Genomic DNA, 25599 nt, shown 5'->3' with positions numbered 1-25599 from the left:
CATTGAGTGTGCGCACCAAGGATTGATTCAAGCGTCGACGGGACTCATTCCATTCGAAGTGGACACGGGCAGAAAGTTGCGTAACCCCATTCTTAATCAAGTTGAAACTTTGAATGAGTACGCGAAGAACTTTTCCGAACAACGTAAAGCATTAGTCAAGATGGCACTTGAGAACCTTGACAAAGCACAGGCTCGTCAAAAGAGCTACAGGGGAATTCAGAATGCAAGGCCTACTTTTACCTTCGACTTTTCGACCTTTGCATCATCTGATTGGTTACTGTACTTCGAAATTCGGTTTTCATTTCGACCAATGGCATCCGGGTAGTCAAAATAATATTCAAATCACTGTTGAAATGATTTAAATTTTGGAGGAGATTAAATTATGCGTCAACTTTTGATGTGTTGAGTTCTATTGTCGAAGTCAAATTCTTGCATTTTGGCAGGCCATTTAATCATAGAGTGCCAATTATAATTGATACAGCAAACACGGAACAAGCGTAAGCGTTTGACGCGGTGGCGCAATGGTTTAGTGCGACGGCATAACAATTACTTCCTTTGTCCCACATTAATATGCCAAAAGAAAAACACACTTTTTCTACATTACTGTGAACAAATTGATTTTATTGGCTCATCAGGATATACAAGATTTTCATTGGTCATTAAGTCCTAGCCTACAAAAGAAGGGACACAAAACAAGACACATTCTGCATCAGAAGTCCAGCGCGTCGCAAAGCGGCCAACTTCAGGTGAGGCAAGACGTAGTGGTTGCCTTTGGATCAGTCGCATCACTGACTGAAACGTGGGAAAGACGCTCTCGAGCTTCTCTTACCTCAGCTCTTCGAACGCAGCGAGGGTCGAGCGAATCACATCGTCGACAGTGCGACTCATGGACTTGTACTGTAGGGATTGAATCGATGCGAAGAAGCCGAGGTCCAGTATAGAGGAAGGACCCCGGGTTCAATTCATGGGGAGTGTCAAACTTTTTCCTATTTTTTTTTAAATCATTGCGGCTCATACAAAAATCTAATGATATAAACACACCGTACAAAATCGAATGATTGACAATCCATTGGCTCCTGAGGAAGTGCCTTTTCAAAGCTGCCACGAATCGTCTCCGTGGACACCATGTCCCAAGCGGCGATGGCTCTCTTGATCAAGGCCAACCGTTTTTGACGAGCGGTAAGTGAAAATGGATCGTCGTCATATCCCGTGATGATGTCTTCGTAAAGCCACAGTTCCCGTAGGCGCCGCTTGAAAGGAGCCATCACGCTGACGTCAAGGGGTTGGCATATGGACGTCGAATTCGGCGGCAATGGGCAGAGGTGCGATCCAAGCTCTTCGTTGACAATTTTGTAGGAAGCCTCAGACACGTGCGATTCGAAATTATCCACAAGGATAACGGACGCTTCTTCGATGTCGTCATGCAGCACCGTGCGCAGGTAAGTCTTCCAAACGCGACCGTCCATCCAGGCTTTTTCTTGAACAGCGTAGGAGTGACCGTCGGGAAAGGTCGGAAACTCATTCGCATCAATGCGGCCACCAGGTATACCCTTCATGATGAATAAAGTAGGAAGCTTCGTTCCATCCGCTTTGGCAGTCAAGACTGCAGTCATTCGCATGGAGTGCTTCTCCCCCGACGAGATCTTCGAGCTGCCACCGCGAAGAGCCCAAATGTAGTTAGGCGGCATATCGTAATATATACATGTCTCGTCTACGTTGTACACGCTTTCCGACCCATGGGCACGATACTCACGATGAAATTCTGCCGCAAAGATGTCGCGCGTGTCCTCCAGTCCTTCCTGGCTCCGTTTTCTTGTACCAGGTCGTTGTCTCGAAAGTCCATGTCGAGCGGAAAAGCGTCGGAGGAGGAGGAGGGGGTTGTATCCAGTGCCCGTCTTCTTGTTAGCCAAGTACGATACGAGCCATGCACGCTGGTTACGCTTGATCCAGGCGACCATATGGATCGTGGTAAGCGCATGCTCAGCGTCTCTCAATCCATGGATGAACTCAAGCATTCCGGGTGGGTCAGGAAATACTTCTGGGCGGCCGCCAGGTTTGCGCTTCATTCGTTTCTTGTTACCCTTGTAGGCTAGGAGTTCGGAGCGTTTGCTTTGCCAGTTTCGTATGGTGCGCCGCGCTACACCAAGCTCGGCGCGACTTCATAGTCGTTCACTGTCATAAGTAGTCCCAACGCTTGAAGCTTGAAGGCTATCGGGTACATGATGCGCGCCATTGTAAAAGAATGACTTGAAATTATTTGAATTGGTGCTTTGGCGGGAGAATAAAAATATATCCAATCAAAACACAGTATGTGTGCGTTTCATTGGACAATACTAGATTAGTAATAATGGATACTTCGTTAGGCCTTGCATTCCCCTGTACTACGACAAAAAACGCTCCAAATTGGAGTTTGGCGAAGGCGAGATTGTAATGCTAGTGACACGCAACGTCCCCATCAAGCATGCGAAGTTGGTGAACAAGGATGAGAAACCAAAGTTAGTACCGAAGTTCATTGGTCCCTTTAAGATCATACAAGTCATCAACCCGAATGTTATGAAGTTGGAGTTGCCTAAGAGCATGAAGCGTCTTCACAACGTCTTCAATGTCGATCGACTGAAGAAGTGCCCTGGCCAAACGGATCGGTTTACCAACCGACCCATACCCAAAGCGACTCCAATGCTTTTGGACGACAGTGGCCACGAAGTCTTCATCGTCGAAGAGCTGCTGAGCAACGGCAGTTCAACCGCAAGAAAGAGTACCTCGTCAAGTGGCATGGCTTGCCCGATTACGAAGCGACCTGAGAACTTGAACATGTTTCCCATTTCAAGCGACTGGTTCAAGATCTGCGAGCGAAGATACAAGCGGCGAAGTCGATAACCGGGGGAGAATGTAGCGACATCACTCCAGCGGCGTCATAGGGTTATCGACCAATGAGAACAGACGTCACTGTTGACGTCAGTTTACGACCAAGCTCGATTGGCGTGTGGCGTGCTCGGTCATGAACACCAGAAGTTCCTTCTGCAGAGCGTACGTACTGTATGTATAGCATTAGATATAGTATAGTCAGAGAAGTCACGCATGTAGATAACGCCAATCAAACAGTTTACAATTCTCTCTCTGCGTTATCAACTCCCTACATGACGACACATAGGGGGAGTCAATATAGAAACCAAACTGCTTTTCGTTTTGCAAACTGCTTTTCGCGTTTTTCTTTTCGTCACGAAAAGCAAAAGCACCTCGCGAGTAGCTTTTCAAAAACGAAAAGTGAAAAGCAGAATGTAAGCCAATCAGCGTGAAGATAGTGATAGCCAATCAAGATGCACATAACTACTCGTCGGTTGCAAAGTCCAAAACACAGCTATGGAGAGGTCGAAGCGCGCCGCAACCTCACGGTCGGAGCGTATGGCGATGCTCAAGTTTCTGCGCATACCCGAGAACTTTGCGCTGCTGACTGGGCAGGCTACCAAAGGCAAACCAATGAAAGGAGGTCAAAAACTGACTCGGTCGCATGGCCTGGCAAGGCTAGCGGAGTACGTAAACGCGGTTGTGCCAGCTGTGCGTCCGTGGACGACACATGATACCAAATCAAGGTACATCTCGATATATTCAATTGACATTCAACTAAATACGCCTTAGATACGACGCGTACATGGCATCATACCGCCGGGCACTACGATGGAGTGGGCCAAGCAAGAGTGGGCGTGGCTTGACTGACAAGGACTTCAAAAAGAGTATATATTTGAACATGAGATGTTTCCGTTCTGATATAATGTAGAGATCTACACCATCGAGAGCAAATTGGAGAGCATTTGTCCATTCTACTTACAACGAGATGAATGCACTCACTCTTTGGGGCGCGACAAAACTTTCGACCGTCGCACATTGTGGAAACGAGTTATGTGCAAGGTGAAAATATGGAAATACTGAATCAAACAATGATAATTTACTGCAACCCCGCAACCATGTAGAAGATTCGAGTAAGAACGAGTACGATTCATCGGATGGCCTAAACAGCGACGATGGTGAAACGAATGACCATGAAGACGTCGACGTCACACATTTCGGCCACCACCCCATGCACACAAGCAACCAAGACGACTGTGAGGCCCACGACGACCCCGCCCGTGATGCCTACTGGGCAGAGAACGATGTGGAGAACCCCGCACAACCCACCGCTGCCCATCGGCATACCAGCAGCTCTCCCATCTCTGGCTGCGGACAATCCCAAGGCCAAACCGACCATCCCCCGCCAGTTCCCGGCTCCCGAAAAACGGCTCACCCCGCCCAAGGACGTTTTGACCGTCTACATGGACGCGCACAGTCAAGTGACACAGCTCGAACGGGAAAAGTTCGAATACATGAAGGAGAGTGACAAGGCCGCTCGCGCGGCAGCTGCAGTGGTAGACATGCGTCAAGCCAAGTCGCCATTGATTGAAAAGCTTGTAGCATCAGGGGTAGTCGTGACCTTGTGTCGATTGCCTTCGATGAAGAATAACAAATCTGACATAAAGAGAAGTGAACTCGACTTGCAACTCAACTAATTTTGCTTGAATTTAATTCAAACCTAAATAGCTCAGCAGTTCGGATTTAATCTTTTCACGCCAAATGAGGGAGCTCTCGACAACTGGGGAATCGGATATATTGCCTTGACGGATTTCTTCAACGAACAATGGCATGTGATCTTCGCCGATCCGGCGAATGAATACTGGAAGACATGACAGGCTAGCCCAGCGGCCTTTCAGGATTCCATTGCTATGCTCACATACCACACGGAGGCTTGCATGTCCAGTGTTGAATGAGTCGTTGCCGCTTTCGGCGGCGTAGGGGGGCCGGTAGGGCGTGAGCATGCGCAATCACAAAGAGGTGAAGCCAAAGTCGCCGGCTTGGTATTGGTTGGCATCGAAGAAGCAGTCCGGGTGGCGAGCAGAGGAAGACGAGGCTCAAACTGTCGAATCATGCACGCTGCCAGGCCAACCCGCGACGACATGCCGGATCTGACGGTTGTAGTCAAAAGTCAAAAGAACATTCATTGAATGTTCCTGGTTTCTGCTGTAATACACCTCACCATGGAGAGCTGGCTTTCGGTGTAATACAATATGTTTGCCATTAGTTGACAGAATGCAGTTACTAAATCCATATCGCTCTGCATTGTACTGGAAAATTTGGCTACGCTCAGTGCGATTAGGCCACTTTATTTCGGAACTAGATAAGAAGAGAAGAGCACATATACCACGCTGAGTGTACAAATGCACAGTTGCCATTCCAATTCCTTTTGCAATATAGTTTGCAATTTCGTTGATGGTGAGGTGATGCCACGTTGAAGTGTGTAGAATATTCCAGTGTGGTGGTGCAATGTCGTAGAGTCGTCCCCAAAGTTCAATGTCGTGTTAGCCGTCGTCACACATTTCAATCTTGAATTCTTGAACAACCGAATCCGTTCTGCACCGTCAGCCGGCACGTATGACTGTATCCTGCTGCTTGCTTGCATTTACAAGTGTCGTGGCGACGGCACATGCGATGCATCCAATCTCAGACACGACTACATTCCTGCAGCATCAACTCGTCCACGAGCACAACGTCCTTCGAGATGCCCACGACTTAGCTCCCATCGAATGGAATGACACATTGGCCGGTGTCGCCGAAGCCCATGGCAGTTTATGTCCAAGCTTCGACAATGGCTACCCGAATGTTATAGATGGACACTTGATTACTGTAGACATTGTTGCTCCCTGCTTGCCGCCTCCAGACAACGACGTGTCTGGTTGTCCAGACACAGGTCCTTCTTGGTCGTGGTATGTCCATGGTGCGTCGCGCTGGAACTACACGTCGCAGTCGTGCGTGGAAGAAGTCACGATGACAGCCTCAACAGCATGCGGGGCATTCACCAATCTGCTCAGTCCTTCTGTTCGATCCGTGGGATGCAGTTGGTTCAGCTGTACAACACGTGACTCCATCACGTCGTCGAATATTTGGTGTGTATACGACACAGCGGAAGCGTCCCCCGTCCTCCCCGTTCGCTCCGTGGCGTTGAAGGATGTGGCTCAACGGCTGCCAGCTCCTCCCCTCCCTCCACCCGCGTGCCCCCCGCGCATCCGCCAATCATGGGACCAAACGCCCTCCCAGAACCAGCAGCTGTTTGTCGACGCCGTGGCCCTCGCCATGGACCGGGGCTTCCACCAGCTCTTTGTGGACATCCACGCCGACACATTAATCACGAACGAAGCGCACAACAACGTGCTGTTCTTCTTCTGGCACCGCAAGTTCATCTTGGGCTATGAAAACATGCTGCGGTCGCTCGGCCGTCGGTTTGCGTGCGTGACGTTGCCGTTCTACGACTACATCCAAAACAACCTCGACTACCTCCTCGGCAAATGCACGTCCCTCGAGTCGTGCTCGCCCTTCTTAGCCGGGCTTGGGGGCTCCACGAACGGCAGCTTTTCGTCGACTCTGTTGGGCGGGTTTGCGTTCCCGCACTTCAAGTGCGTGGGCAGTGCCCCAGTGTCCCACGCGTGCGAAGCCCCCGGTACGCCCCGGTGTATGCACTGCATGCCCCGGGGTCCATGGATGCGCACGCACTTCAACTCGACCGCGCTGTCGTACACATCCATCAAGCGCGTCTTGTTCCAGCCGGACGACGACATTTACTCGGTTACGATGCGCGTCGAGCGGTCCCCCCACGACACGATGCACTTCCTCCTCGCCGGCGCCGTCGCCAACTTTTATATCACCACAACCGACCCCGTCTTTTACGGCCACCATGCTACCATTGACATTTTGCATGCAATCTACCACCACTGCCGCGTCCGTCCACTCAAGCTGACAAAGGAACAAGCGTATAACCACCCGATCAACTTTGAACCGTGTGTGGTGAATGGCACCACCGTCGACGCAACGTCCACGATCCGGCTGCGCTTGCCAGTCGACGGCGTGCCGACCAGTGTGGACGAGTACGCTGTCACGCGGCCGTGGTTTCAGCATGTGCCATTCACGTACGGAGACATTGTCGACACGACCAACTTGGGAGTGCACAGCTACCGGTACAACCTCACGGGGTTGCTGGGTACGTTGTACAGCCACTGCGACCACGCTGGCATGAATCACACCGCCAACATGGAGGTTCAAGCCAACTCGGAAGACTATGAGGATGATGACCAACACGTTGTGATGGACGTGACGGACGTAGACAGCCTCACGTTTCTCGCGTGGCGCTACGATGTGTTGGTGCAAGCGAGGGCGCAAGGTCTAGACGACGCCGACGCCGACGACGAGATGGACAAGATGGTCGTGATGGTGTACGAGCACTGCTTGCCAGGGACGCACTCGGAGTACCCAGAGGACTTCAAAGCCATGTGGAAGATCCAAGGAGGCGAGCCGTCAAAGACCATGTTGGACGGCGTGCTCAGCGGCGCCACGCCCATTCGGATTCAAGGATGGGCGGGTCTGAACCAACGGTACTTTGGTTGTAGTGGCGAAGTTGAAGCGCTCGTGGTGTCGTAAGAAGTGGTTGTTCGCAAATATATCGTGAAACGTTATACATATGAATATTTGTTGAGAAAGGTTCTATTAACCCTAAATATGGACGGAAATGTTTGCAATGTTGTGATTGGTAGATAATTGACCGACAGCAATTGAAAGTCATGACATCTGATTTTCGATGCACACTTTGCAATCGATCACCCAGAAGCGATGGCGGCGACGACGACAGAGAAGCAGCCGAACATTGTGTTCATCATGGCTGATGACCTCGGATGGGCCGACTTGAGCGTATATGGCCAGGTCGACTACTCCACGCCGCGCTTGGATCAGCTCGCCGCGCAAGGCGTGCGGTTCACCCACGCATACGCCAACTCGGCCGTGTGTTCGGCGACTCGTTTCGCGCTCATGACAGGTCGATACCAGTACCGTCTGCCTGGAGGGTTGGAAGAGCCGATCCCGACGTCAGTGGGGCCCCGTGGCCCCATCGGTTTGCCCCCCGACCACCCCACGCTTCCATCGATCCTCCGCGACGCTGGCTACGACACGGCGCTGCTCGGCAAGTGGCACCTCGGCCCATTGCCGGATTTCGGCCCCCTGAAAAGCGGCTATGATCGTTTCTTCGGCAACCTCAGCGGTGTCATCGACTACTTCACGCACAAGCCTGGCGTCGGGGAGCACGTCGCTCGCGATCTGTGGGAGGGCGAGACGCCTGTCGACCGCGTGGGGTACTACACGCAGATCCTGGCGGACGAAGCGTCGGCGTACGTGACCGCGCCGGAGCGCAAGGACAAGCCGTTCTTCTTGTCGTTGCACTTTACAGCGCCGCATTGGCCGTGGGAAGGACCCGAGGACGAAGAAGTGTCTAAGAACCTGACGAGCATCTTCCACTACGACGGTGGCACCCAGGCCACGTACGGCCGCATGGTGGAGGCGCTGGACCAGTCGGTCGGCCAAGTGCTGGACGCCCTCGACAGCGCCGGGCTCGGCGACGACACCATCGTGGTGTTCACTAGTGACAACGGCGGTGAGCGGTATAGCAAGACGTGGCCATTCACGGGGCAGAAGACGGAGCTGCTGGAGGGGGGACTGCGGGTACCGACGATCATGCGGTGGCCCGCGGGGCTGCCGACGCCGCATGTGTCGACGCAGGTGACGGCGACGATGGACTGGCTGCCGACGCTGCTGGCCGCCGCAAAGCTGGTACCCACCGCCGAGTTCCCCACGGACGGCGAGAACCTGCTTCCGATTCTGCAGCAACTTGCTCCAGAACACGACCGCACGCTGTGCTGGCGATACAAAGCGCACGGCCAACGCGCCATCCGCGACGGCAAGTTCAAGTACCTCAAGATCAACGGCAACGAGTTTCTGTTTGACATTGTCGCAGACCCCCGCGAGCGCGGCAACCTCAAGAAGCGCCTGCCCGACGTGTTTGATAAGCTCAAGCAACTGTGGGCCGACTGGGATGCCACCATGCTCGCCATGAACGAAGGCACGTACACCCACGCCCTCACGCCGCCAATTCAGGCGGACCGGTACGCCCCTCAGGACCTCACGCCGCCTGTAAAACCCACGTAAGGGAAAGCGATTGGGTCGTTTCGAGAGATGTATGCAGGTCCTAGAATCGCGAGGGATAGTTAGTGTTCATTGCCACGTTATAACGACAGTGTTTTGCTGGTTGGCTTGAGAATTGACTGGTGGGGAGCTCATCAGGTGTGGACAGGAGCCTGTGACAACGCGCGAGCAAAGTAGCTATACTTGTGTGGCGAACCGCCTCCACACTGTACAAACACGCTGACTTGTGTGGACAGGGGAGTTTTGATAGGACCAAACCTTTGGCCTGCTATTGAATCCAAGCTGGGCAGATCTGGACTGTCAACCACACGATCTTTCTGTTCGAGTAGTACACAACCTTGTCGGTGTGTATGTATACCTGCCTCCTTCACGGGGTAAGCAAGACAATGTGGAGTAATGCTGCAGTCTTCTTATCCCTTCCGAGTATGCAAAACATTGTGTGTATTCATATTCAAAGCTAAATGAACTCATGGACACGTCTGTGCTTCGATCTGCATTGTCGTCTTGAACACTGGCTTGGGCATGTCCTTTGCGGGTGGGGAGACCTCGGTCTGCGGATGACTCGGCGCAGTTGGTTTCTTCAGCATGTACTTCCACACGAGGAAGAACGACGATGGCTGGAGCGCCGTCGGAGGACCAAGCATTGCAGGAGAAGAGTCAGAATGACGATGTAGTGGGATATAGAGTAGCCAACGACGCTGCAAACTGCACTAATCTCGAAAAGGTAGGTTAAAACGGGCTCGGATTGGTGGAGAGCAAGTACATTAAGTTAAAAGCCTCGTTTTTGTTTCAAAGTTTTCACCGCTTTTGGCGCTGGGACGACGACGTTGTCTGGGTCGTCTTCGTGTAGCACATAGTGCGTCTTGTCGCTGCTACTGGGGGTGGCCGACACGAGCTTGTGGTGCGCTTTGCTGCCTACGATGACGTGGCGGTCGCAGCAGCCGCCGCCGTTCCTGGCCCAGCAGCAGCAGCAGATCGAGTACAGGTTCATCTTGGTTGGGATGTGGTCCTTCACCCACGCGAGTGCATCGTACGCGTCGCCTTGTTGGAACTGGTAGTTGACCCACTCGTGTTTGGGGAGTTGCGGGTTGTTGTCTGTCTCGCCGATCATGTGGTTGCACGTGTTCAAGTACACGTACGGCCGCGCGCTTGGGCCAGGAGTGACGTGCCATTCCTCGATGGGAACTTCCGTCTCGTAATGATGCATGAGGGAAAACCAGTTGCAGATGTTGGCTTTGTCGCCTTGCGACCACCGCTGCGCCTACATGACTGACGTGTGAATGGACGTTGACCACGAATGGATTTACCCCCGAGTGATCTTCGGTGTGGATGCTCTGCCATGGCTGCACCGCGTCTGGCGTGATGTCCACGTTGCGGTACTCCATGTAGTTGATGTCCGCCGTGCGTTCGTAAGCATGCCGGTTGAACGACCGATACAAGAGCGTGGCGAGGGAGTTGTGTTTGTGCTCGTGTTTTCGATTGTAGGACGATTCACCGGCAAAGATCACGCAGAGATGGCACGACAGCAACCCGTCTGTGGAGTTGCGCACGAACGAGTACAGGATCTTGATCAGGTGGTTCTCGTTGTCCAGATCTACTTGGGGCTGGACGAACACTGGCAGGCAGCGCCGCAGCCACTTGGTTTCGTCGGTCTCTGGATGGCCGGTCACAGGCACCTCCGCGTCCATCGTGTACCGCGCCGCCGCCGATATTTCCATGGACCCTCCGAACGGTTTTGCATGTAACCTATCGCGTATAAATTAAAAATTTGAGATTTGTTATAATAATAGAATACCAACAGTCTTTTAATACCTTGCTCTGTGTATATCGTGGTCGTATTATGGTTTCAAATGTATTAATACTTGAAATATTATTATTCCCATGTAACAAACGCCTGTTCATGATCTGAAGCTAACGAATTACCTTGTTCAGTACGTCCCACTATGCGTCTGGTGGACTCTTACCCCAAATCCACAGGTCCAGGTCACATGAGCGATGGGTTTGCCACCCTTGTTCTTCCTGATGGCGCCTCTATCGCGACAGCAGGTCGGTACATTCAAGCGTTGCTGAATGGGGGCCACGCATTTGGAGTTGGCTTTTTGGGAAGCGGTCCCCATTGCGCTCGACGAGTCGGTGGCAGCACATGTGTGAATTTGGTTCGGTGAACGCAAACTCTCAGAACATGGATGTTTTACCATGCTCATAACGCGAATGATTTCGACAAACCTCTTCGACTACGTACTGCTGCCTCCATATGAAGGGATCACGTTAGATGTGTGCCAGACCATCTCCTCAAGTAGACAGGACTACTACATACATGCACATCGGGGGGGGGTACACTAGCTACAGCTTACTAGCCAGCTAAGCTTCCTTGTTCGATGTCTGATCGAATCAAGTGCATCATTGCTACAGCAGTCGCCACCGTTGAAACTGCAAGTACATGCACAACCTCGTTCATGTTCCTACATGGTCCTACTTATGGAGTGGCCTTTGCTTTCACTTCGTCGCTGAGGTGGCTTGTGTGGAACCCCAAGATGACAAACGCCCACAGATGCAACAGCACGAGATACCCCAGAAGCCCCAGACGGGCTTCCGGGTACGCCCGTAGGAACCGCCCCACGCTCAAGAGCCATCGATCCGCCGCTTCCACTGTATCCATCATCAATATTATTGTCGATTCGAAATACATCGGCAGACAATCGATCGACCAATCAAAACGCACAACACGAACATCAAGTAGCCAATCAAAGTATCCGAGTAATTCAACATCGAATTAGTGTGTGAGAAATATTAGTGTGAAACTGGACGATCTTGACATATAAAAGTCAGTAACGTTACATATCGACACAAAAGTCTAAATTTTGGGTAAAAGAAAGACAATATCAGATTTCAACTATATTCAATATATATAGACATATATATAAGTGTACCGGCTGCAATCTTGTGCGGGGCGTGGCGAGGTCGCAGGCCGTGGTGTCCACCTCGCGGGGTCCTCCCCGTTCGAATGTTGAGCTCCAAATCGTCGTTCTACACACATCCCACACGGTGATGACATTGTACTGTATCGCACATAACGCCATTCATTGCACAGTGTCACACATATCACGACGCCAATCAGTATAATCACCCATCATCGGACCTTGTCTTGGGCGTCTTTGGCCGCTTTGAGGTCGTTGAATCGGACTTCGAGTGTCGTGTAGCGACTGCGCACCGCATCCAGTTGCTCCTGCTTTTCAAGCAACCTCCGCGTCATGGCCTGCATCTGGCCATCTGGCACCGCCGCCGCCGCCGCCGTCGTCGTCGTCAGCACGGGCGCGGTGCCTGCCGACGGCCGAGCAGTGCGAGCCTCATGGAGCTCCTTCTGCAAACTCAGGACGGCCGCATGATGCGACGCCTCCTTGTGAACCAGCATGGCCTGCAATGCTGTCATATCAGCGGTCAACTTGGAAATTTCCTGGGCCTGGTGCATGGCCTTGCGGCATTCTTCATGCAGCTGCTTCTTGGTGGATGCAAGCATGTCTTGGGCTTCCTGGAGAGGTCTGTTCTTCGTTTGGCTCTACTGCCACGTCATCCCTTTGCCTTCAACTTGGACGACGTACCGACACCGTGGGTTCCGTCGATGCGTGTTGGAGGGTGGCGACTTGAGTTGTCAATTCGGCGTTGGTTGCCTCCAGCGCACACTGTCTCGCGTACATGGACTGCTTCGAGTCAGCATACTCCTTCTTCAGTTGCACATGCGCGGCCGACGCTTCCGTCAGTTCGGCCAGCAGCGACGCCACGCGCTGTTCCAGCTGCGCTTCCCCACTAGGACAACCATCTCAAGTTGCTTGTACGAGGTCCTACTACTAGTACTACTACTCTTATATAGATACATCTCCATCACATCATACACCACAAACGCCACAAACGCGCGGCCAACTGATCTTACTAGTACTAGTACTACTACAATACGACATCTTACTACTAGTACTACTAGTACGACTAGTACGACTAGTACTACGATTCGTCTAAGTACCTCGCGGCGTGGGTCCACGCTTGGTCTTTTGTGTGTGTGAGGTCTTCAATCGATTGCTTGAGTGTCGCGATTTCGGCCACGTGTCTACATACATTCCCATGAGTGTTGTCAGATCAAGACGGAGGAGGTAGATGTACGCTTGAATGGCGTGCTTGGATGCCGTCAAATGTCCTTCGAGAGTGAGTACATGGGCATCTTTAACACCGAGGGCAGCGACAAAGTGCGCTTCGTCTGCCGCCTTATCGCAGCCCAATTGCCCAATCTACAACCACAAGTGAAAACAAGCCAGAGTTGGACCCAGTGTTATTTGAAATGACACAAGGGGAATGTCCTGTTCGTACTTGGCGTTCGAGGGACGTGATCTTGTCCGTGCACTCCTTGTCCAGCGCTTCCAGTTCGTCTTGGCACACCGCCAACTGCTCGGTGGAGTTGGCCAACTGACGCTCCACCGCCGACAGATCGTTGCGCAGCTTCGAGTTCTCTCGACGCAATCTGCATTGTCGCATGTGAATGTGATCATGGGTAAGAAGCAATTGGGTACCGTAACGTTTCGGACTTCATTGTTTGCATGTCGGCGGGAAGCGGTGGCAACGGATGGGACCTCGACGACGACGACGATGACAGCGGAGGCTCGTCGAACATAATGAGCCCACTGTTGCTCTCGGTGTCGACTTCACTCCATTCTGAAAATGCATCTGCGTCCGGACCTCCATTTGATGGACTTGCCGCCGCCGCGAGTTGCATAGACGAGCTCGAGCGACTGAGAGGGTCGAACTCAGTGGACACTTGCAACTGTTGCTGTTGAGCGGTGTCCTACGTCGTACCTTCAGATCGAGCAGCAAATGGGTAGTATGACGAGTACCACATAGCCCCCGCCACTGACGTGTTTCACTTCCCATGCTAGACACGACGCACATATCGTTCTGCACTTGGATTCCTATGATGGCAAGTCTTACCTTCTTCAGACACCTGCTTTGGTTTCTTTCGCTCCTCTAGGCATATGATCCATAAGCGTTGTTTCTTGGCATCCCATGAGGGTAGTACCTCCACGCTGCTTGAGCTTTCCTGACGCCTTCTGGTCCACGGACTCCAAGAGTTCCCCCGCCAACTGCAGCGAGTTGGACAACCAGCTCATGTTCTCTTCGGAGAAACGGGTGAATTTACTTTTTGAGTTCATACCAGAATGTACGTCATGTATACCCCCTTTATAATTCAAATACCCTTCATATCGAATCTCCTTCAATTATAAATTATTGTAATAACTACTGTACAAATGAATACGATGTCCTTTTTTCAAATTTCAGAGAAAAAACTCCAAGTCGGCGCCGCTGCCGTGGTGTCCTTGCGCGTCCAAGAGGGCAATCAAGTCCATGATGTTGAATCGGGAGCCGCTCTTCATGCTACATGTGAGTTGAAGGAGCGTCTTGAGCTTGTGCTTGGTCACATGCAAATGAAATATCGATTGCAGGATGCCGCGCAGGACGTGAACATGGACAAAGCTGTCACTGCTTCCAGCAACATCCCGTACGAGGACTACGAGGTCCTGCGGAGATAGGCGGTGCTCCCACATGTACACCTGCATTTGGGAAATGACATGCATCTTCAGCATCTCCATCTCTTCGGTACGCTCGATGGCATCGCGAAAGGTTTCCCGGTCGACATACCACACCCCTTGGATAATCGCCGCGTTATGGACTACTTCCGCTGCCAAGACGAGCAAATTCACGCCCAACGGAATGCTTAGGGCAAGGGCTATCCATACTCCTCCTCTGACATGGGCTGTAGGAACCACCACCGTCCACAGCAATGCGACCAGTAAGGCATTTGTCACGACTACAAGTCGGACACACCGTTGGATCGTCCGCGGGTGCAGCGCCGTTCCACTCCACGTGGCGCACTGTGTGGCGCTGCGCTGCTGCCCCTGTTTATCAGGACACCAGTACGCAGCCGATGGATTGTCTCCTTCGACATTGACGGCATCCTCCACGACAGCGTCTATCATAATCGTGTGAGAACGTCGTCGTGTCAAGTGCATACATGCAAGTACAGACTTGTTGGGAGGTCAACCGGCGGACTGCCTCCATCGCTTCGCCCTGCTTGCCCACCACATGCTGGAAGAGCGAATTCAGGGCATGGGCCAAGTACACGTGCAGTGTCAGCGCTGAAATGGTCAGCACTGCTGTGAATGCGGCAAAGATGCACAGGCTGTCGGGAAGGACAGAGTTGTCGTCATTGGGGGGCAAGAGGTCCCATGGAAAGATGAGACACAGTTGAAACAGGAGGACTAGCCACGTGCACGCGTCGATTTGGAGGATATGTGTGACACAGTGCCGCGTTTGAATAGCGCGGATATACGCAGCAAACGAAAAGCATGGCGGAAGGTCGTACAAGCCGAGGAAATAGTGCTCGAGGGCCTTGAGGTGCAGCTGACGGGTGTGGTGTCGCGCGGCGTAGAGCTGGGCAAGCGACGATCGATGCCGCGCCCGTACCAACGACGCAGCGGCGGCCGTGAGGACGTCCATGGGGCTGCGGAGGAAGAGCACGTCCATGACCTTGTTCCGCGAGCGAAGACACAAGAGCACGAGAAACACATGAATGGCCAGGGACAGTGTAATGGAAAACACGACGAGGTCGGCGGCATCGAGCGCGCTGAATGCGGCGCTGTCGTGAGCGACAATCCCGACAACGAGGCAGAGCTTGACAACGAGGTAGATGCAGCCCACCACCGTGAGCTCTACGAGTGAAGCATAAGAGAATAGAAGTAGAAATGGACTGTCACGTAGTAGTACCTCCGGTGACGTTGTGCACCAAATCGCGGAAGGCGGCATGGTCGTGAACAGCGTGAACGAGGGCACGGAAGCACACCTTCATGGCGATGACGACCACCACGACGGCACCCATGCATAAAAGGAAGGGTCCAGCGGCCAGCATCTCAATGCTGCTGCTCCAACCTCGGCAAAATGGAAATTGGGAGACGATCAGACGGCTGCATGTTCCCTGACGACGTTCGTTCCCGCTGCATCCCAGCCTGCGATGTTGCGCGCACAATTCTGCGTCATAAAATGCACAAGAAATGGCCCAATACTCGGAGTACTTCGTATGATATTTTCAAGCGTTCTGATTGGCTGGTTTCAATGGTGCGAATCGAAAATGGTCGTCGTATTTTCTGCCATTCCAACAGCAACATCATGCGCCGATACCTGGTCGGCGCATCGCTCCGCCACGCTATGGGAAGTCGCCGCCATTGCATTGGAGGTCTGCATGCAGCCACAACGCTTCTCTCCCACGCCCACTCTCTCGCAGGAACTGCGTCATCCTTCCATTCATCCGCCGCCGTGGCCTCGACAGTGAACAACACGAAAGCGTTCGTGTCGAAGTACTACGAGTTGGACGACCACCGTGCCATCGACGAATATCTCCGTCGCAAGAGCCTTGTGCTCAAGGAAACGTCCACGCACTACGTCGTTCGCGACTGCCCCTTCTGTCATGCGACCAAGGGCCGCGCGGACAACCTGTTCAAACTGTACATCAACAAATCCAACGGCGTGTACATCTGCCATCGGTGCGGCGCCAGTGGCAGCTGGTTCACGTTTAAACAAAACGTGCGTCCCCCTCTCTCCCTCCATCCTCCACATATGTATCCTCATCGTGGCCTCGTTCCGTTATGTATAGCTCGGAGCCTCCAACGACGTTGTGGAAGCGTCGATGGGGTATGCCGACTCGCACCAGTCGTCCCGCCACGACGTTCCCACTGCCATTTCAGCGCTGGACAATGCGAAAGCCATTGCGCTCACGCGGAATCTCCACGATGACGCGGACTGCCGCCACGTGCTGGACTACCTCACGACCACCCGAGGACTCGACCCTGATGTGTTGTCGAAATACTGCGTCGGTGCGATCCAGCAGCCATTCTACGGCAAGGACGGCGAGTCCGAGACCAAATGGTGCGCTACGTTTCCGTGGATGGCGCGGAAGGTGGACATTGCCGCGATGGGGGCCGAGTTGGCCACCCCCGACGACCCGGCTTCTTCGTCAGGGGTCGACGCCAACCTCTTCAACGTCGTGCGGCTCAAAGTCCGCGCCATCGACGACAAGTCCAAGCAGCGCCTCGTGCCCAAAGGCGGCAGCTGGGGGCTCTTTGGCTGGAACACCATCCCCCACGACGCCGACTCGGTCGTGGTGACCGAAGGCGAGTTCGACGCCATGGCCGTCCATCAAGCGACCGGTCGGCCGGCCATTTCGCTGCCCAACGGATGTCGGTCCCTCCCGCCGGCGGTCCTGCCGCTCCTCGAGCGCTTCTCGTCCATCTACCTCTGGATGGACAGCGACGTACATGGTCAGGAAAGCGTCGACAAGTTTGTGGCCAAGCTGGGTGTGGCGCGGACGTACGTTGTGCGGGCCACGGGCGCCAAGGACGCCAACGACGCGCTACTGGCCAAGATGGACCTGAATGCGATTCTGGACAAGGCCACGCTCAAACCGCATGCACAGATCACGACGTTTGACGACTTGCGGGCAGAAGTACGTGATATGATGTAGTTCGTGGCTACTAGTACACACCTCCTAGTAGTAGTACTAGTTAGTACTAGTAGTGGGGGGTTGATTGAAAGTGTCTGAAATGTGACTTGCGTGTAGGTGCTCGACGAAATGATGAACCCTCTGCGAGCAAGTGGTGTGCAGTCGCGGTCGATCCCAGCGTTGAATTCGTACTTGAAAGGGTTTCGAAGCGGGGAGCTCACAGTCGTCACGGGGCCCACGGGCTGCGGGAAGACGACGCTGCTGAGCCAACTGTCCCTCGACTGGTAATCACCCAATGCCATCTTGAATCGTTATGAGATATCTTTGTACCGTGTACTTGAACGCGATTCCCTACACATTATAAATATATATATATATTGTGCTTTCGAGTGAAATTTCGTGTTGTGGCGTGGTTTCTCGTTGGAATTTAAACCGATTTGATTGGCTACTTCAGATGAGCTCAAAATTATTAGCCAATCAAAACCCAATTCTCAATGAAATTCAACCAATCAGATCGATTGTGGATCGGTTTGGTACGGTGCGATTCGATTGCACCCCCTCCCCAAATTTGGATCAAATCGACAATATATATATATATATACTTACTTTGATGGAAATGTATGTTGTGAACGAAAAATAATCGCGTTGGATGGATAGATGTCCTTTTGAGCACAATTCTTTGCACTGGTTTTATGTAATGAATTTTGTATGTAGACCAGTGCAGAGGCGTATTTCACACTATTTTGAAATCACACACTATTTAGTTGTAGTATGTGCTTTCCTGCGCTCTGATTGGCTACATTCTTCTGCCTTTTCATTCGATTCATTCATATCACTCGAGTTTGGACGAAACACCACAGCAATATTATTGGTTTGGTATAAATTTCCCTGTTACGTCGACCAAACCGATCACAAGAAAACAAATTATTCTATTATTTTTATATTTTTACTACAAACAATCGCTTCCATTGGTCAATGTATAAATGCTAGTCGCTGATTGGCTACATTCTTTTTTCGTCGTGTTTTCTGCGGAATCGGATGAATCTTCCCGGCGAGATTTGTGACTGGTTTTTCGAATTGCAATCACGCAGAATTTCGAAATATATATATATAGGTGTGCCCAAGGCGTGAGTACGTTGTGGGGGTCGTTTGAGATCAAGAACACTCGGCTGGTGCACAAGATGCTCACGCAGATGGCGGGGCGGTCGCTGGCTCTGAATCTGGACCTGTTTGAGCGCACAGCGGACGAGTTTGAGGCGCTTCCCATGTACTTTTTGCGGTTCTTCGGCAGTTCCGACGTGGACGAGGTGCTGGACGCCATGGAGTACGCCGTGTACGCGTACGATGTGCAGCATGTGATCCTGGACAACGTGCAGTTTATGATGTCTGGGCAAGGCCGCGGGTACGACAAGTTTGAGCGGCAGGACGCTGCCCTGGATAAGGTACAACATATATACACCAACCATATATATATATATGGAAAGTTGGCTTTGATAATAAACAAATTGTGGTGTCAGTTTCGCAAGTTTGCCACGGCCAAGAATGTGCATGTGACACTGGTGATTCACCCTCGGAAAGAACAAGATGACACGGACTTGACGCTGTCGTCCGTGTTTGGAACGGCCAAAGCCACACAGGAAGCGGACAATGTGCTCATTCTGCAGCGCAATCGCGGCGATGTCAAGCTGGACGTCCGCAAGAACCGGTACTACGTATCACTTGATGCAAATACTATTAGTATTGTGTGGGTTTATAACATATATATATATATTGTCGATTTGATACAAATTTGGGGAGGGGGTGCAATCGAATCGCGCCGACCAAACCGATCCACAATCGATCTGATTGGTTGAATTTCATTGAGAAATGGGTTTTGATTGGCTAATAATTTTGAGCTCATCTGAAGTAGCCAATCAAATCGATTTAAATTCCAACGAGAAACCACAACACAATGAAATTTCACTCGAAAGCACAATATGTTTGGATAGATTTGACGGGTCGTTGGGGTCCATTGCCCTCCAGTTTGACAAGGAAGCAGTGTGCATGCGGGAGATGTTTCCCACGGCCATGGACGAATCGCTAGCTTCGCGCGACTTGGAGCTGCAAATGGAGCGAGAAGCACGACAGCGCTATGAAGCATCTGCTGCTACTGATTCGTCGTCTAGAGTTCCTGGCATCAACCCAGCACCATCCAACGTGCAAGGGCCTTCATGTGACGGCAGCAGACATCATGCCACCGACCCCAGCAATGGAGCTCCTGTCAACGGGCAAGTTAACGGTGTGAATGGCCGAAGGGTCATCAACGGGCACCACTCGCCCGAGCCGTTCTCGTTGTTTACGCCCATTATTACTCGATAAACAATATATATATATGTATATATCGTATTTGGTGCAATACTATTTATAGTACTACAGTATGGTACGTTGCAGCTGCAGGTAAGTTTGACAAAGCCGTCGACGGCAATCTTCCGGATAATATCCGGAACACCTCCGCCGTCTCCGCCAATCGCCATCATGAACGCATTGTTGCAGTCGCCATCATCATGGACAAGTCGTGGAAGCACTTCAGCACGGGTGCCGTGTCTGGAGGGCTGTCTGCCATCGCGTTCCAGCCGCTGGACGTCATACGGACTCACCAGCAGGGCAAGTTTGGCTCGGAGGTGCACAATGTCCGCCAGAGCGTCCAATTTCTGCTTGCAGAGAACGGCGTGCCAGGCCTATGGCGGGGCACCACACCCACGTTGCTGCGAGTATGTGGTGGTGCAGGGCTGTATTTTGGGATGCTGGAGCAACTTCAGGTGCAGAATCGAGATGCCGTGTCTGCGTTCTTGGGCGGGGCTCTCGCGCGATCGTTCGCGGGGCTCGTGATGTCGCCCTTGACCATTGTGAAGGCGCGCATGGAATGGGATGCGTCCAACCGAAGCATCGTGGCGCAGTTTCGATCCCTCGTGGCTACGTATGGCTGGCAAGGCTTGTATCGAGGGGTATGGCCCACATTGCTGCGAGATGTGCCGTTCTCGGGGCTGTATGTGACGTTGTACACTCGTTTGAAGAACACGGTCGGCGGCGACAACTGCGTCCACCACCCCGTGGCTGTCAACTTTAGCTGCGGCGTCGTCGCCGGCGTCTCTGCGACCGTTCTCGTCCATCCATTCGACGTCGTGAAGACCCGCATGCAGCTAGAAATGAACGGCATGACCGTGCGAGCCACGATGGCCAAGATGTTTGCAGACGAAGGCGTGCGCGGGTTCCTGCGAGGGGTGCTACCACGAGTGTTCAAGCGGACGTTGGGCACGGCCATCACTTGGACCATGTACGAGTACCTGAGTACCAGCAGCAGTCGCACGCGAACAACCGTGACGGCAACAACGTAGTCGTCGTACTTAGATAGAGAAAGAAGCACAATAGTATTCAGTGTCGGGTAATATACTGTACGTACGTACGTGGACATCACAGCCGAGCGACGACATATCGTTTAAAGTTAGCATGGTTGTTTCGATTGGGATGGTGCGCCGCCCTGTCGATTTGGACGACTTGTACGCGCAAGCGATAGAAGGTGGACAATTCAACCACGTGAAGTTTGTCCACAGCTAAACGTCCACAGCACTTCTTGGCGCATTTGTCATTTTATGCGCATGTTCCTGTTCACCTGTGGTTTATTTTGATGCGGCAGTGGTTAGCTCTAACCCTCTAGCAATGCATGCCATTATGGGACACTGTACACCCTGCTCCAGTTTGGGCTAACTCCATGCAGCATTGAAGTTACGACGAACGCAATATTTATATTGTCTACATCATACTTCGTCGTATTTTAATTGTGTCAAATATATGAAACGCCGCCAAATCCAATCGCTGGACGTGGTTTGTCCGGATAAAAATCGTCGACAACCTACGCATTCCCATCATCACCATGGGCGTCCTCTCCAAGCAAGCTCTCGAGGGCATTGCCGCGTACAAGTACAAGGCGTACGTCGTCATGCGTCCTCCATGCGCATACTCACATCACTTCCCTGTAGCGGCAGCTACACATTCTTGGATCTCCAGTTGAACCACTTCTGGAATGCCATGGTCGAGTTCTTGCCGTTGTGGATGGCACCGAACCTGGTGACGTTGACAGGCACGATCATTGTGATCCTCACGACCGTCCTCTTGCTTGCGATCAGTCCCAACATGGAAGGCGGCGCGCCTGGCTGGGCCTACGTTCTCAGCGGGGTCGGCCTCTTCGTGTACCAGACCCTGGACGCCATTGACGGCAAGCAGGCGCGGCGCACGGGGTCGTCCAGCCCGCTCGGACAGCTCTTTGACCACGGTGCAACTCCTACCACGATGAACGATCGACGATCGTCACCACGGACTTACATGTTGCGTAGGGTGCGATGCGCTCAGTGCGTTGCTCAACTGCCTCACCGCATGTGTGGCGTTCAGCGCAGGCAACTCGACGTACACATTTGCGGGTCTTTCCAGCGTGTCTGTCAACTTCTTTGCCGCGCAGTGGTAAGTTCAATGCAATTCATAACTATATCCTGCACACCTTCTTCTACAACTTCGTTGAGCTTGCAGGGACGAGTACCACACGGGCACGATGAGCTGTGGCAACGGGTACTATGGTGTCACCGAAGGCCAACTGACGCTCATTGTGTGTCTTTTGCTCACGGCGGCTGTGGGTACGAGTCTATTGATTTGACTAGTTTCCTCAACTTTTGTATGATTAGGCGATGACTTTTGGTTGACCCAGCCACTGTTGCCGTTTGCATCGATTACGTGCGGGCAGGTGTTCATTTTGACATGTTTTGCAAGCAATGTATTGCTGGTGTACGCCAAGTACGGACGTGCGAGATCTATCGATCTTTATCCTTCGTAATCTCTTCACATGTCATGATATCTAGCGTCAAGAATGTGTTTACTGCTGCGCCACTAGCACAAGACCAAGTAGGCCACAAGGATGTACGTCACTCTATGAATAATGAACCACCCTATTCAATCAAATGTCAACGACGTAAACGCTATGTAGTTGTCGAAACTCCAAGCGCTGCGTCAGCTGGTGCCCGTGGCCGCCGTGATTGCCGGCGGGTACTTGTCCATGATTGTGGGTCCTGCTCGTGCCGTGTACTTGTCGCATCCGCTGGTTCTCGTGGGACCGTTTGGCCTCAATTTTGTACTCATGTCGGTCGGTTTCATATCTATTCTATGACATATCTTGTGTTTGCTTTGAAATCATCGATTATGTTTGTGTAGTCTCGCATGATTGTATGCCACATGTCGAAAGTGCCGTTTTCGATGCAAAGTCGCATTCTGGTACCGTTGGCGGCCTACCTGGTCGTTGTGTACGTGCCTTCCGCCGCCGGAATCTCTATCGCATCGCCGATGGTGGCGTCCGTCGTGTACGCGGGGGTCGCCACGGCAGTGTACATCCACTACATCCTTTCGGCAGTGTTTGAGATCTGCGCGCACTTGAAGATTCATCTCTTGACGCTGCCTGCCAAGAAGTCCGAGTAACTCCAACATACTAAACATACTAATACTAACAATCTCCGTGGTTTGAACTACGGAAGTGTTAATGTCCTTTTATTGTGCTTTCGAGGGAAATTTCGTGTTGTGGCGTGGTTTCTCGTTGGAATTTAAATCGATTTGATTGGCTACCTCAGATGAGCTCAAAATTATTAGCCAATCAAAACCTTCTTAATGAAATTCAACCAATCAGATCGATTGTGGATCGGTTTGGTCGGCGCGATTCGATTGCACCCTCTCCCCAAATTTGTATATCAAATCAACAATACCCAAGATTTGGACTTTTGTGCAGTGTCGCCAAATCTATCGATCGATTCTTTGTGCTGAATTTTGTATGTAAAAAGGTGTCCTGAGGTGATTGGTATCACACTAATTGAAACCACACACTAATTCGACATTGATGAGGTTCCGGCAATGTGATTGGCTCAATTCTTCTGCCGATTCTTGTGTACAGTACATTGGGTTGTGTCGATTAATATTCTCCATGTCGCTCCAGTTTAGAATAGACACAGCAATATTTTTGTGTTTATTCTAAACTGGAGCGACATGGAGAATGAATTGACACAATCAAATGTGCAGAAGAATCGACAGAAGAATTGAGCCAATCAGATTGCAGGAAACCATCATCAATGTTGTTTAATTAGTGTGTGACTTAATGTGATTACAATTACCACAGGACAACACTTTCCATACAAAGTTCAGTACAAAGAACCGAATGATAGATTTGGCGAATCACCACAAAAGTTCATATTTTGGGTAAAAGGACAATACGGTATCGCAAAGTGACGTGAATATATATGCAAACTGCACGATGTTTGCCTCCCCTTGAACTTGCACTCTATCGAGTTTGACATCCATAACACCCTCGCAATACACACAAATGGTACTACAGTCTGATCAATCATATGAAGTATTTTTCGATTGCAGTTCGTATATTCGATCAAAAAAGCCAAATTGCAATCCCTTCGAGTAAAGATTCGGACAAATATAAAAACATCCTAATAGTATGTTAAAAAAAAAGAATTACAAATTCTTTTAGCGTGATATTTATTAACGTTGTTTCATTCCGGTGTCGTGCAGCATGCCACGCAACCCCGAAGCCGTGAATGCCGTCCGCACCTGGCGTTCGCCATATAGTGAACCGTATTTCTCTTGGAATCACACCACGTCACTGCACTTTGCCTCGGACCCCGGGAAACCTTTCACCGGCCAAACGACCAAGCCCAGAACGAAGTCATGCACTGCTCGTGGTCGGGAGTTGGGTCGTCAGGCAGATTCTAATTAACTTTAGTATGTTGGACCGATTGGACAGAAATGAGTTCGAAATCAAAGAAATTGCTACAATTCGCTGATTGGGCAGAAAAATGCGCAGTTTTAACAAGTTTCATCACATCGGTGAACCTGGCAGCTTTCTCGCGCCACCACGGACGCTGCCAATGCGCTGCCCGACCAAGCCCACGATGTTCATGGAGCGTGATGCCACCCTGTCTCATCACACACTGCAACCCCGCGCTTTCGACGGATGCGGCCATCGTTGCGAGTGATGTCCGCAGCCCCTGTCACTCGTAACACTTCACTCGTCAAACCGCTTCGTATCATGGTACGTGACCGCTGCGTTCGTGGATGTCCAGCGTTTGCTCTAACGAGAGATAGGTAGCTTGCGTTCAAGCAGTAACGTTGCTTAGAAATGCTATTGTCGTGTCATTTTCGCGAGTTCAGATACGTACTAGTAAAATTGAAACGTTGACACAACGAAGTAAAAGTTAAAGGAATCATCGTATTTACACTTAGCAAGTTTACAGTCGCACCGGTGGGGATGATTCCTGACACTAGCTGTTGGTACACATGAAGTTGATCGCGCGATTTAAAAGCCCCGGCGCCAGCATCCGTAGGGGCAGCAACCGTACGAACCGCACCCCCAATAAAAGATGCCGTTGGTGCCCTTCACAGCGCCATGGCTGCCTTCGGCGACAACCGCAAGGGGTTCCAAATCCGACGAAGGGGCGTCGGTCGACGGGCGGAAGGCCAGAGTGGCCGCGACAGCGCAAGCGAGGACGAACAAAGTGACGACGGACGTGGGCTGCATCGTTGGTAGTTCAGGGCAAATTGACAAGTGTATAACAAGCAACACTGCAAAGGGATTAACTGTACATTGATCTTGGGAACTAACAAGTTGAGTTGAGCCCATTACAGTGCAATAGTTCACTGTGAATGGCATATTTTGTGAAAACGTTATTGCAGTTCGCGACTCGAGTAAGAGTTAATATGTAAGTATTAATAATTGAACTTAACCCCACGGCCAGTTTCCGATTTTATTATGATCGCGTATAAGCACAGTAAGGTGAATTCTAGTAAGCTGCAACTTCGTAGATGTAACAGTTAGTGACTCGTCGTTTCAAGAGTACCATTTCAAACTGCAACTGGTAAACTTCATTGACATCAATTAACATAAGTACGGGACATTATCGTAACATCAGGTGGCCATGGGATCGATCCCTGTTGTGTGCACA

The 25599-nt window shown here is 51.6% G+C and overlaps 10 protein-coding genes across 12 annotated transcripts; 6 read left to right on the top strand and 4 right to left on the bottom strand.

The window, feature by feature from the left end:
* Positions 1–3519: 3519 nt before the first annotated feature.
* On the top strand, positions 3520–4998 carry H257_02213 (hypothetical protein; the record flags this gene model as incomplete). Its single annotated transcript, XM_009825753.1, has 4 exons — positions 3520–3590; positions 3637–3906; positions 3969–4454; positions 4837–4998. Exons 3-4 carry the CDS (start codon positions 4020–4022, stop codon positions 4996–4998), a joined length of 597 nt encoding a protein of 198 aa, XP_009824055.1. The 5' UTR covers positions 3520–3590; positions 3637–3906; positions 3969–4019.
* A 462-nt stretch (positions 4999–5460) lies between these two features.
* Positions 5461–7497, top strand: H257_02212 (hypothetical protein; the record flags this gene model as incomplete). Its single annotated transcript, XM_009825752.1, has 1 exon — positions 5461–7497. One exon carries the CDS (start codon positions 5461–5463, stop codon positions 7495–7497), a length of 2037 nt encoding a protein of 678 aa, XP_009824054.1.
* A 171-nt stretch (positions 7498–7668) lies between these two features.
* Positions 7669–9163, top strand: H257_02211 (hypothetical protein). Its single transcript, XM_009825751.1, has one exon. The coding sequence runs from the start codon at positions 7687–7689 to the stop codon at positions 9049–9051; it is 1365 nt and encodes a 454-aa protein (XP_009824053.1). The 5' UTR covers positions 7669–7686; the 3' UTR covers positions 9052–9163.
* A 610-nt stretch (positions 9164–9773) lies between these two features.
* On the bottom strand, positions 9774–10847 carry H257_02210 (hypothetical protein). Its single transcript, XM_009825750.1, has 2 exons — positions 10356–10847; positions 9774–10309 (listed from the first exon to the last, which is right to left on the bottom strand). The coding sequence occupies exons 1-2, from the start codon at positions 10764–10766 to the stop codon at positions 9818–9820; spliced, it is 903 nt and encodes a 300-aa protein (XP_009824052.1). The 5' UTR covers positions 10767–10847; the 3' UTR covers positions 9774–9817.
* A 642-nt stretch (positions 10848–11489) lies between these two features.
* Positions 11490–14218, bottom strand: H257_02209. 2 transcript variants are annotated; one of them, XM_009825748.1, is made up of 11 exons: positions 14108–14218; positions 14020–14055; positions 13926–13963; positions 13605–13876; positions 13405–13555; positions 13201–13325; positions 13064–13147; positions 12648–12852; positions 12188–12604; positions 11979–12075; positions 11490–11697 (listed from the first exon to the last, which is right to left on the bottom strand). In XM_009825748.1, exons 1-11 carry the CDS (start codon positions 14196–14198, stop codon positions 11525–11527), a joined length of 1689 nt encoding a protein of 562 aa, XP_009824050.1. In that variant the 5' UTR covers positions 14199–14218; the 3' UTR covers positions 11490–11524. The 2 variants fall into 2 exon arrangements, with proteins under 2 accessions (XP_009824050.1, XP_009824051.1); XM_009825749.1 differs by having other exon boundaries at positions 13926–14055.
* A 145-nt stretch (positions 14219–14363) lies between these two features.
* Positions 14364–16053, bottom strand: H257_02208 (hypothetical protein; the record flags this gene model as incomplete). The annotated part of the gene is made up of 3 exons (XM_009825747.1): positions 15853–16053; positions 15111–15797; positions 14364–15058 (listed from the first exon to the last, which is right to left on the bottom strand). Exons 1-3 carry the CDS (start codon positions 15992–15994, stop codon positions 14364–14366), a joined length of 1524 nt encoding a protein of 507 aa, XP_009824049.1. The 5' UTR covers positions 15995–16053.
* Positions 16054–16139: 86 nt separating this feature from the next.
* H257_02207 lies at positions 16140–19964 on the top strand. Of its 2 annotated transcripts, none has more exons than XM_009825746.1 (6): positions 16140–16665; positions 16736–17584; positions 17699–17865; positions 18696–19023; positions 19099–19286; positions 19570–19964. In XM_009825746.1, the coding sequence occupies exons 1-6, from the start codon at positions 16198–16200 to the stop codon at positions 19937–19939; spliced, it is 2370 nt and encodes a 789-aa protein (XP_009824048.1). In that variant the 5' UTR covers positions 16140–16197; the 3' UTR covers positions 19940–19964. The 2 variants fall into 2 exon arrangements, with proteins under 2 accessions (XP_009824048.1, XP_009824047.1); XM_009825745.1 differs by having other exon boundaries at positions 19552–19964.
* Positions 19965–20124: 160 nt separating this feature from the next.
* H257_02206 (hypothetical protein) lies at positions 20125–21033 on the top strand (the record flags this gene model as incomplete). The annotated part of the gene is made up of 1 exon (XM_009825744.1): positions 20125–21033. One exon carries the CDS (start codon positions 20125–20127, stop codon positions 20953–20955), a length of 831 nt encoding a protein of 276 aa, XP_009824046.1. The 3' UTR covers positions 20956–21033.
* Positions 21034–21466: 433 nt separating this feature from the next.
* On the top strand, positions 21467–23143 carry H257_02205 (hypothetical protein). Its single transcript, XM_009825743.1, has 8 exons — positions 21467–21547; positions 21598–21890; positions 21952–22075; positions 22142–22245; positions 22294–22402; positions 22468–22525; positions 22593–22748; positions 22817–23143. The coding sequence occupies exons 1-8, from the start codon at positions 21492–21494 to the stop codon at positions 23075–23077; spliced, it is 1161 nt and encodes a 386-aa protein (XP_009824045.1). The 5' UTR covers positions 21467–21491; the 3' UTR covers positions 23078–23143.
* A 1333-nt stretch (positions 23144–24476) lies between these two features.
* H257_02204 (hypothetical protein) lies at positions 24477–25175 on the bottom strand (the record flags this gene model as incomplete). Its single annotated transcript, XM_009825742.1, has 2 exons — positions 24477–24573; positions 24997–25175. 2 exons carry the CDS (start codon positions 25173–25175, stop codon positions 24477–24479), a joined length of 276 nt encoding a protein of 91 aa, XP_009824044.1.
* Positions 25176–25599: the final 424 nt, after the last annotated feature.

The sequence above is a fragment of the Aphanomyces astaci genome (genome assembly GCF_000520075.1).
Source record: "Aphanomyces astaci strain APO3 unplaced genomic scaffold supercont1.3, whole genome shotgun sequence".
Taxonomy (NCBI): domain Eukaryota; phylum Oomycota; class Saprolegniomycetes; order Saprolegniales; family Verrucalvaceae; genus Aphanomyces; species Aphanomyces astaci.
The sequence above is the reverse complement of the archived record's forward strand: the minus strand, read 5'-3'. Positions and strand labels throughout refer to the sequence as shown.

Excerpts from the sequence above, each read along its gene's own strand:
- H257_02210 (XM_009825750.1), bottom strand. The coding sequence starts at position 10,766 with ATGGAAATATCGGCGGCGGCGCGGTACACGATGGACGCGGAGGTGCCT. Across the intron at positions 10,310-10,355 it reads ACACCGAAGATCACTCGGGG|GCGCAGCGGTGGTCGCAAGG; the intron begins GTAAATCCATTC and ends TCAGTCATGTAG.
- H257_02207 (XM_009825745.1), top strand. The coding sequence starts at position 16,198 with ATGGTGCGAATCGAAAATGGTCGTCGTATTTTCTGCCATTCCAACAGC. Across the intron at positions 17,585-17,698 it reads TTGACGACTTGCGGGCAGAA|GTGCTCGACGAAATGATGAA; the intron begins GTACGTGATATG and ends ACTTGCGTGTAG. Across the intron at positions 17,866-18,695 it reads AGCCAACTGTCCCTCGACTG|GTGTGCCCAAGGCGTGAGTA; the intron begins GTAATCACCCAA and ends ATATATATATAG.
- H257_02209 (XM_009825748.1), bottom strand. The coding sequence starts at position 14,198 with ATGAGCTGGTTGTCCAACTCGCTGCAGTTGGCGGGGGAACTCTTGGAG. Across the intron at positions 13,556-13,604 it reads ATGAAGTCCGAAACGTTACG|ATTGCGTCGAGAGAACTCGA; the intron begins GTACCCAATTGC and ends GCGACAATGCAG. Across the intron at positions 11,698-11,978 it reads CCCGCACAAGATTGCAGCCG|TGGAAGCGGCGGATCGATGG; the intron begins GTACACTTATAT and ends TGATGGATACAG.
- H257_02211 (XM_009825751.1), top strand. The coding sequence starts at position 7,687 with ATGGCGGCGACGACGACAGAGAAGCAGCCGAACATTGTGTTCATCATG.
- H257_02205 (XM_009825743.1), top strand. The coding sequence starts at position 21,492 with ATGGGCGTCCTCTCCAAGCAAGCTCTCGAGGGCATTGCCGCGTACAAG. Across the intron at positions 21,891-21,951 it reads CGGACAGCTCTTTGACCACG|GGTGCGATGCGCTCAGTGCG; the intron begins GTGCAACTCCTA and ends CATGTTGCGTAG. Across the intron at positions 22,076-22,141 it reads AACTTCTTTGCCGCGCAGTG|GGACGAGTACCACACGGGCA; the intron begins GTAAGTTCAATG and ends TTGAGCTTGCAG.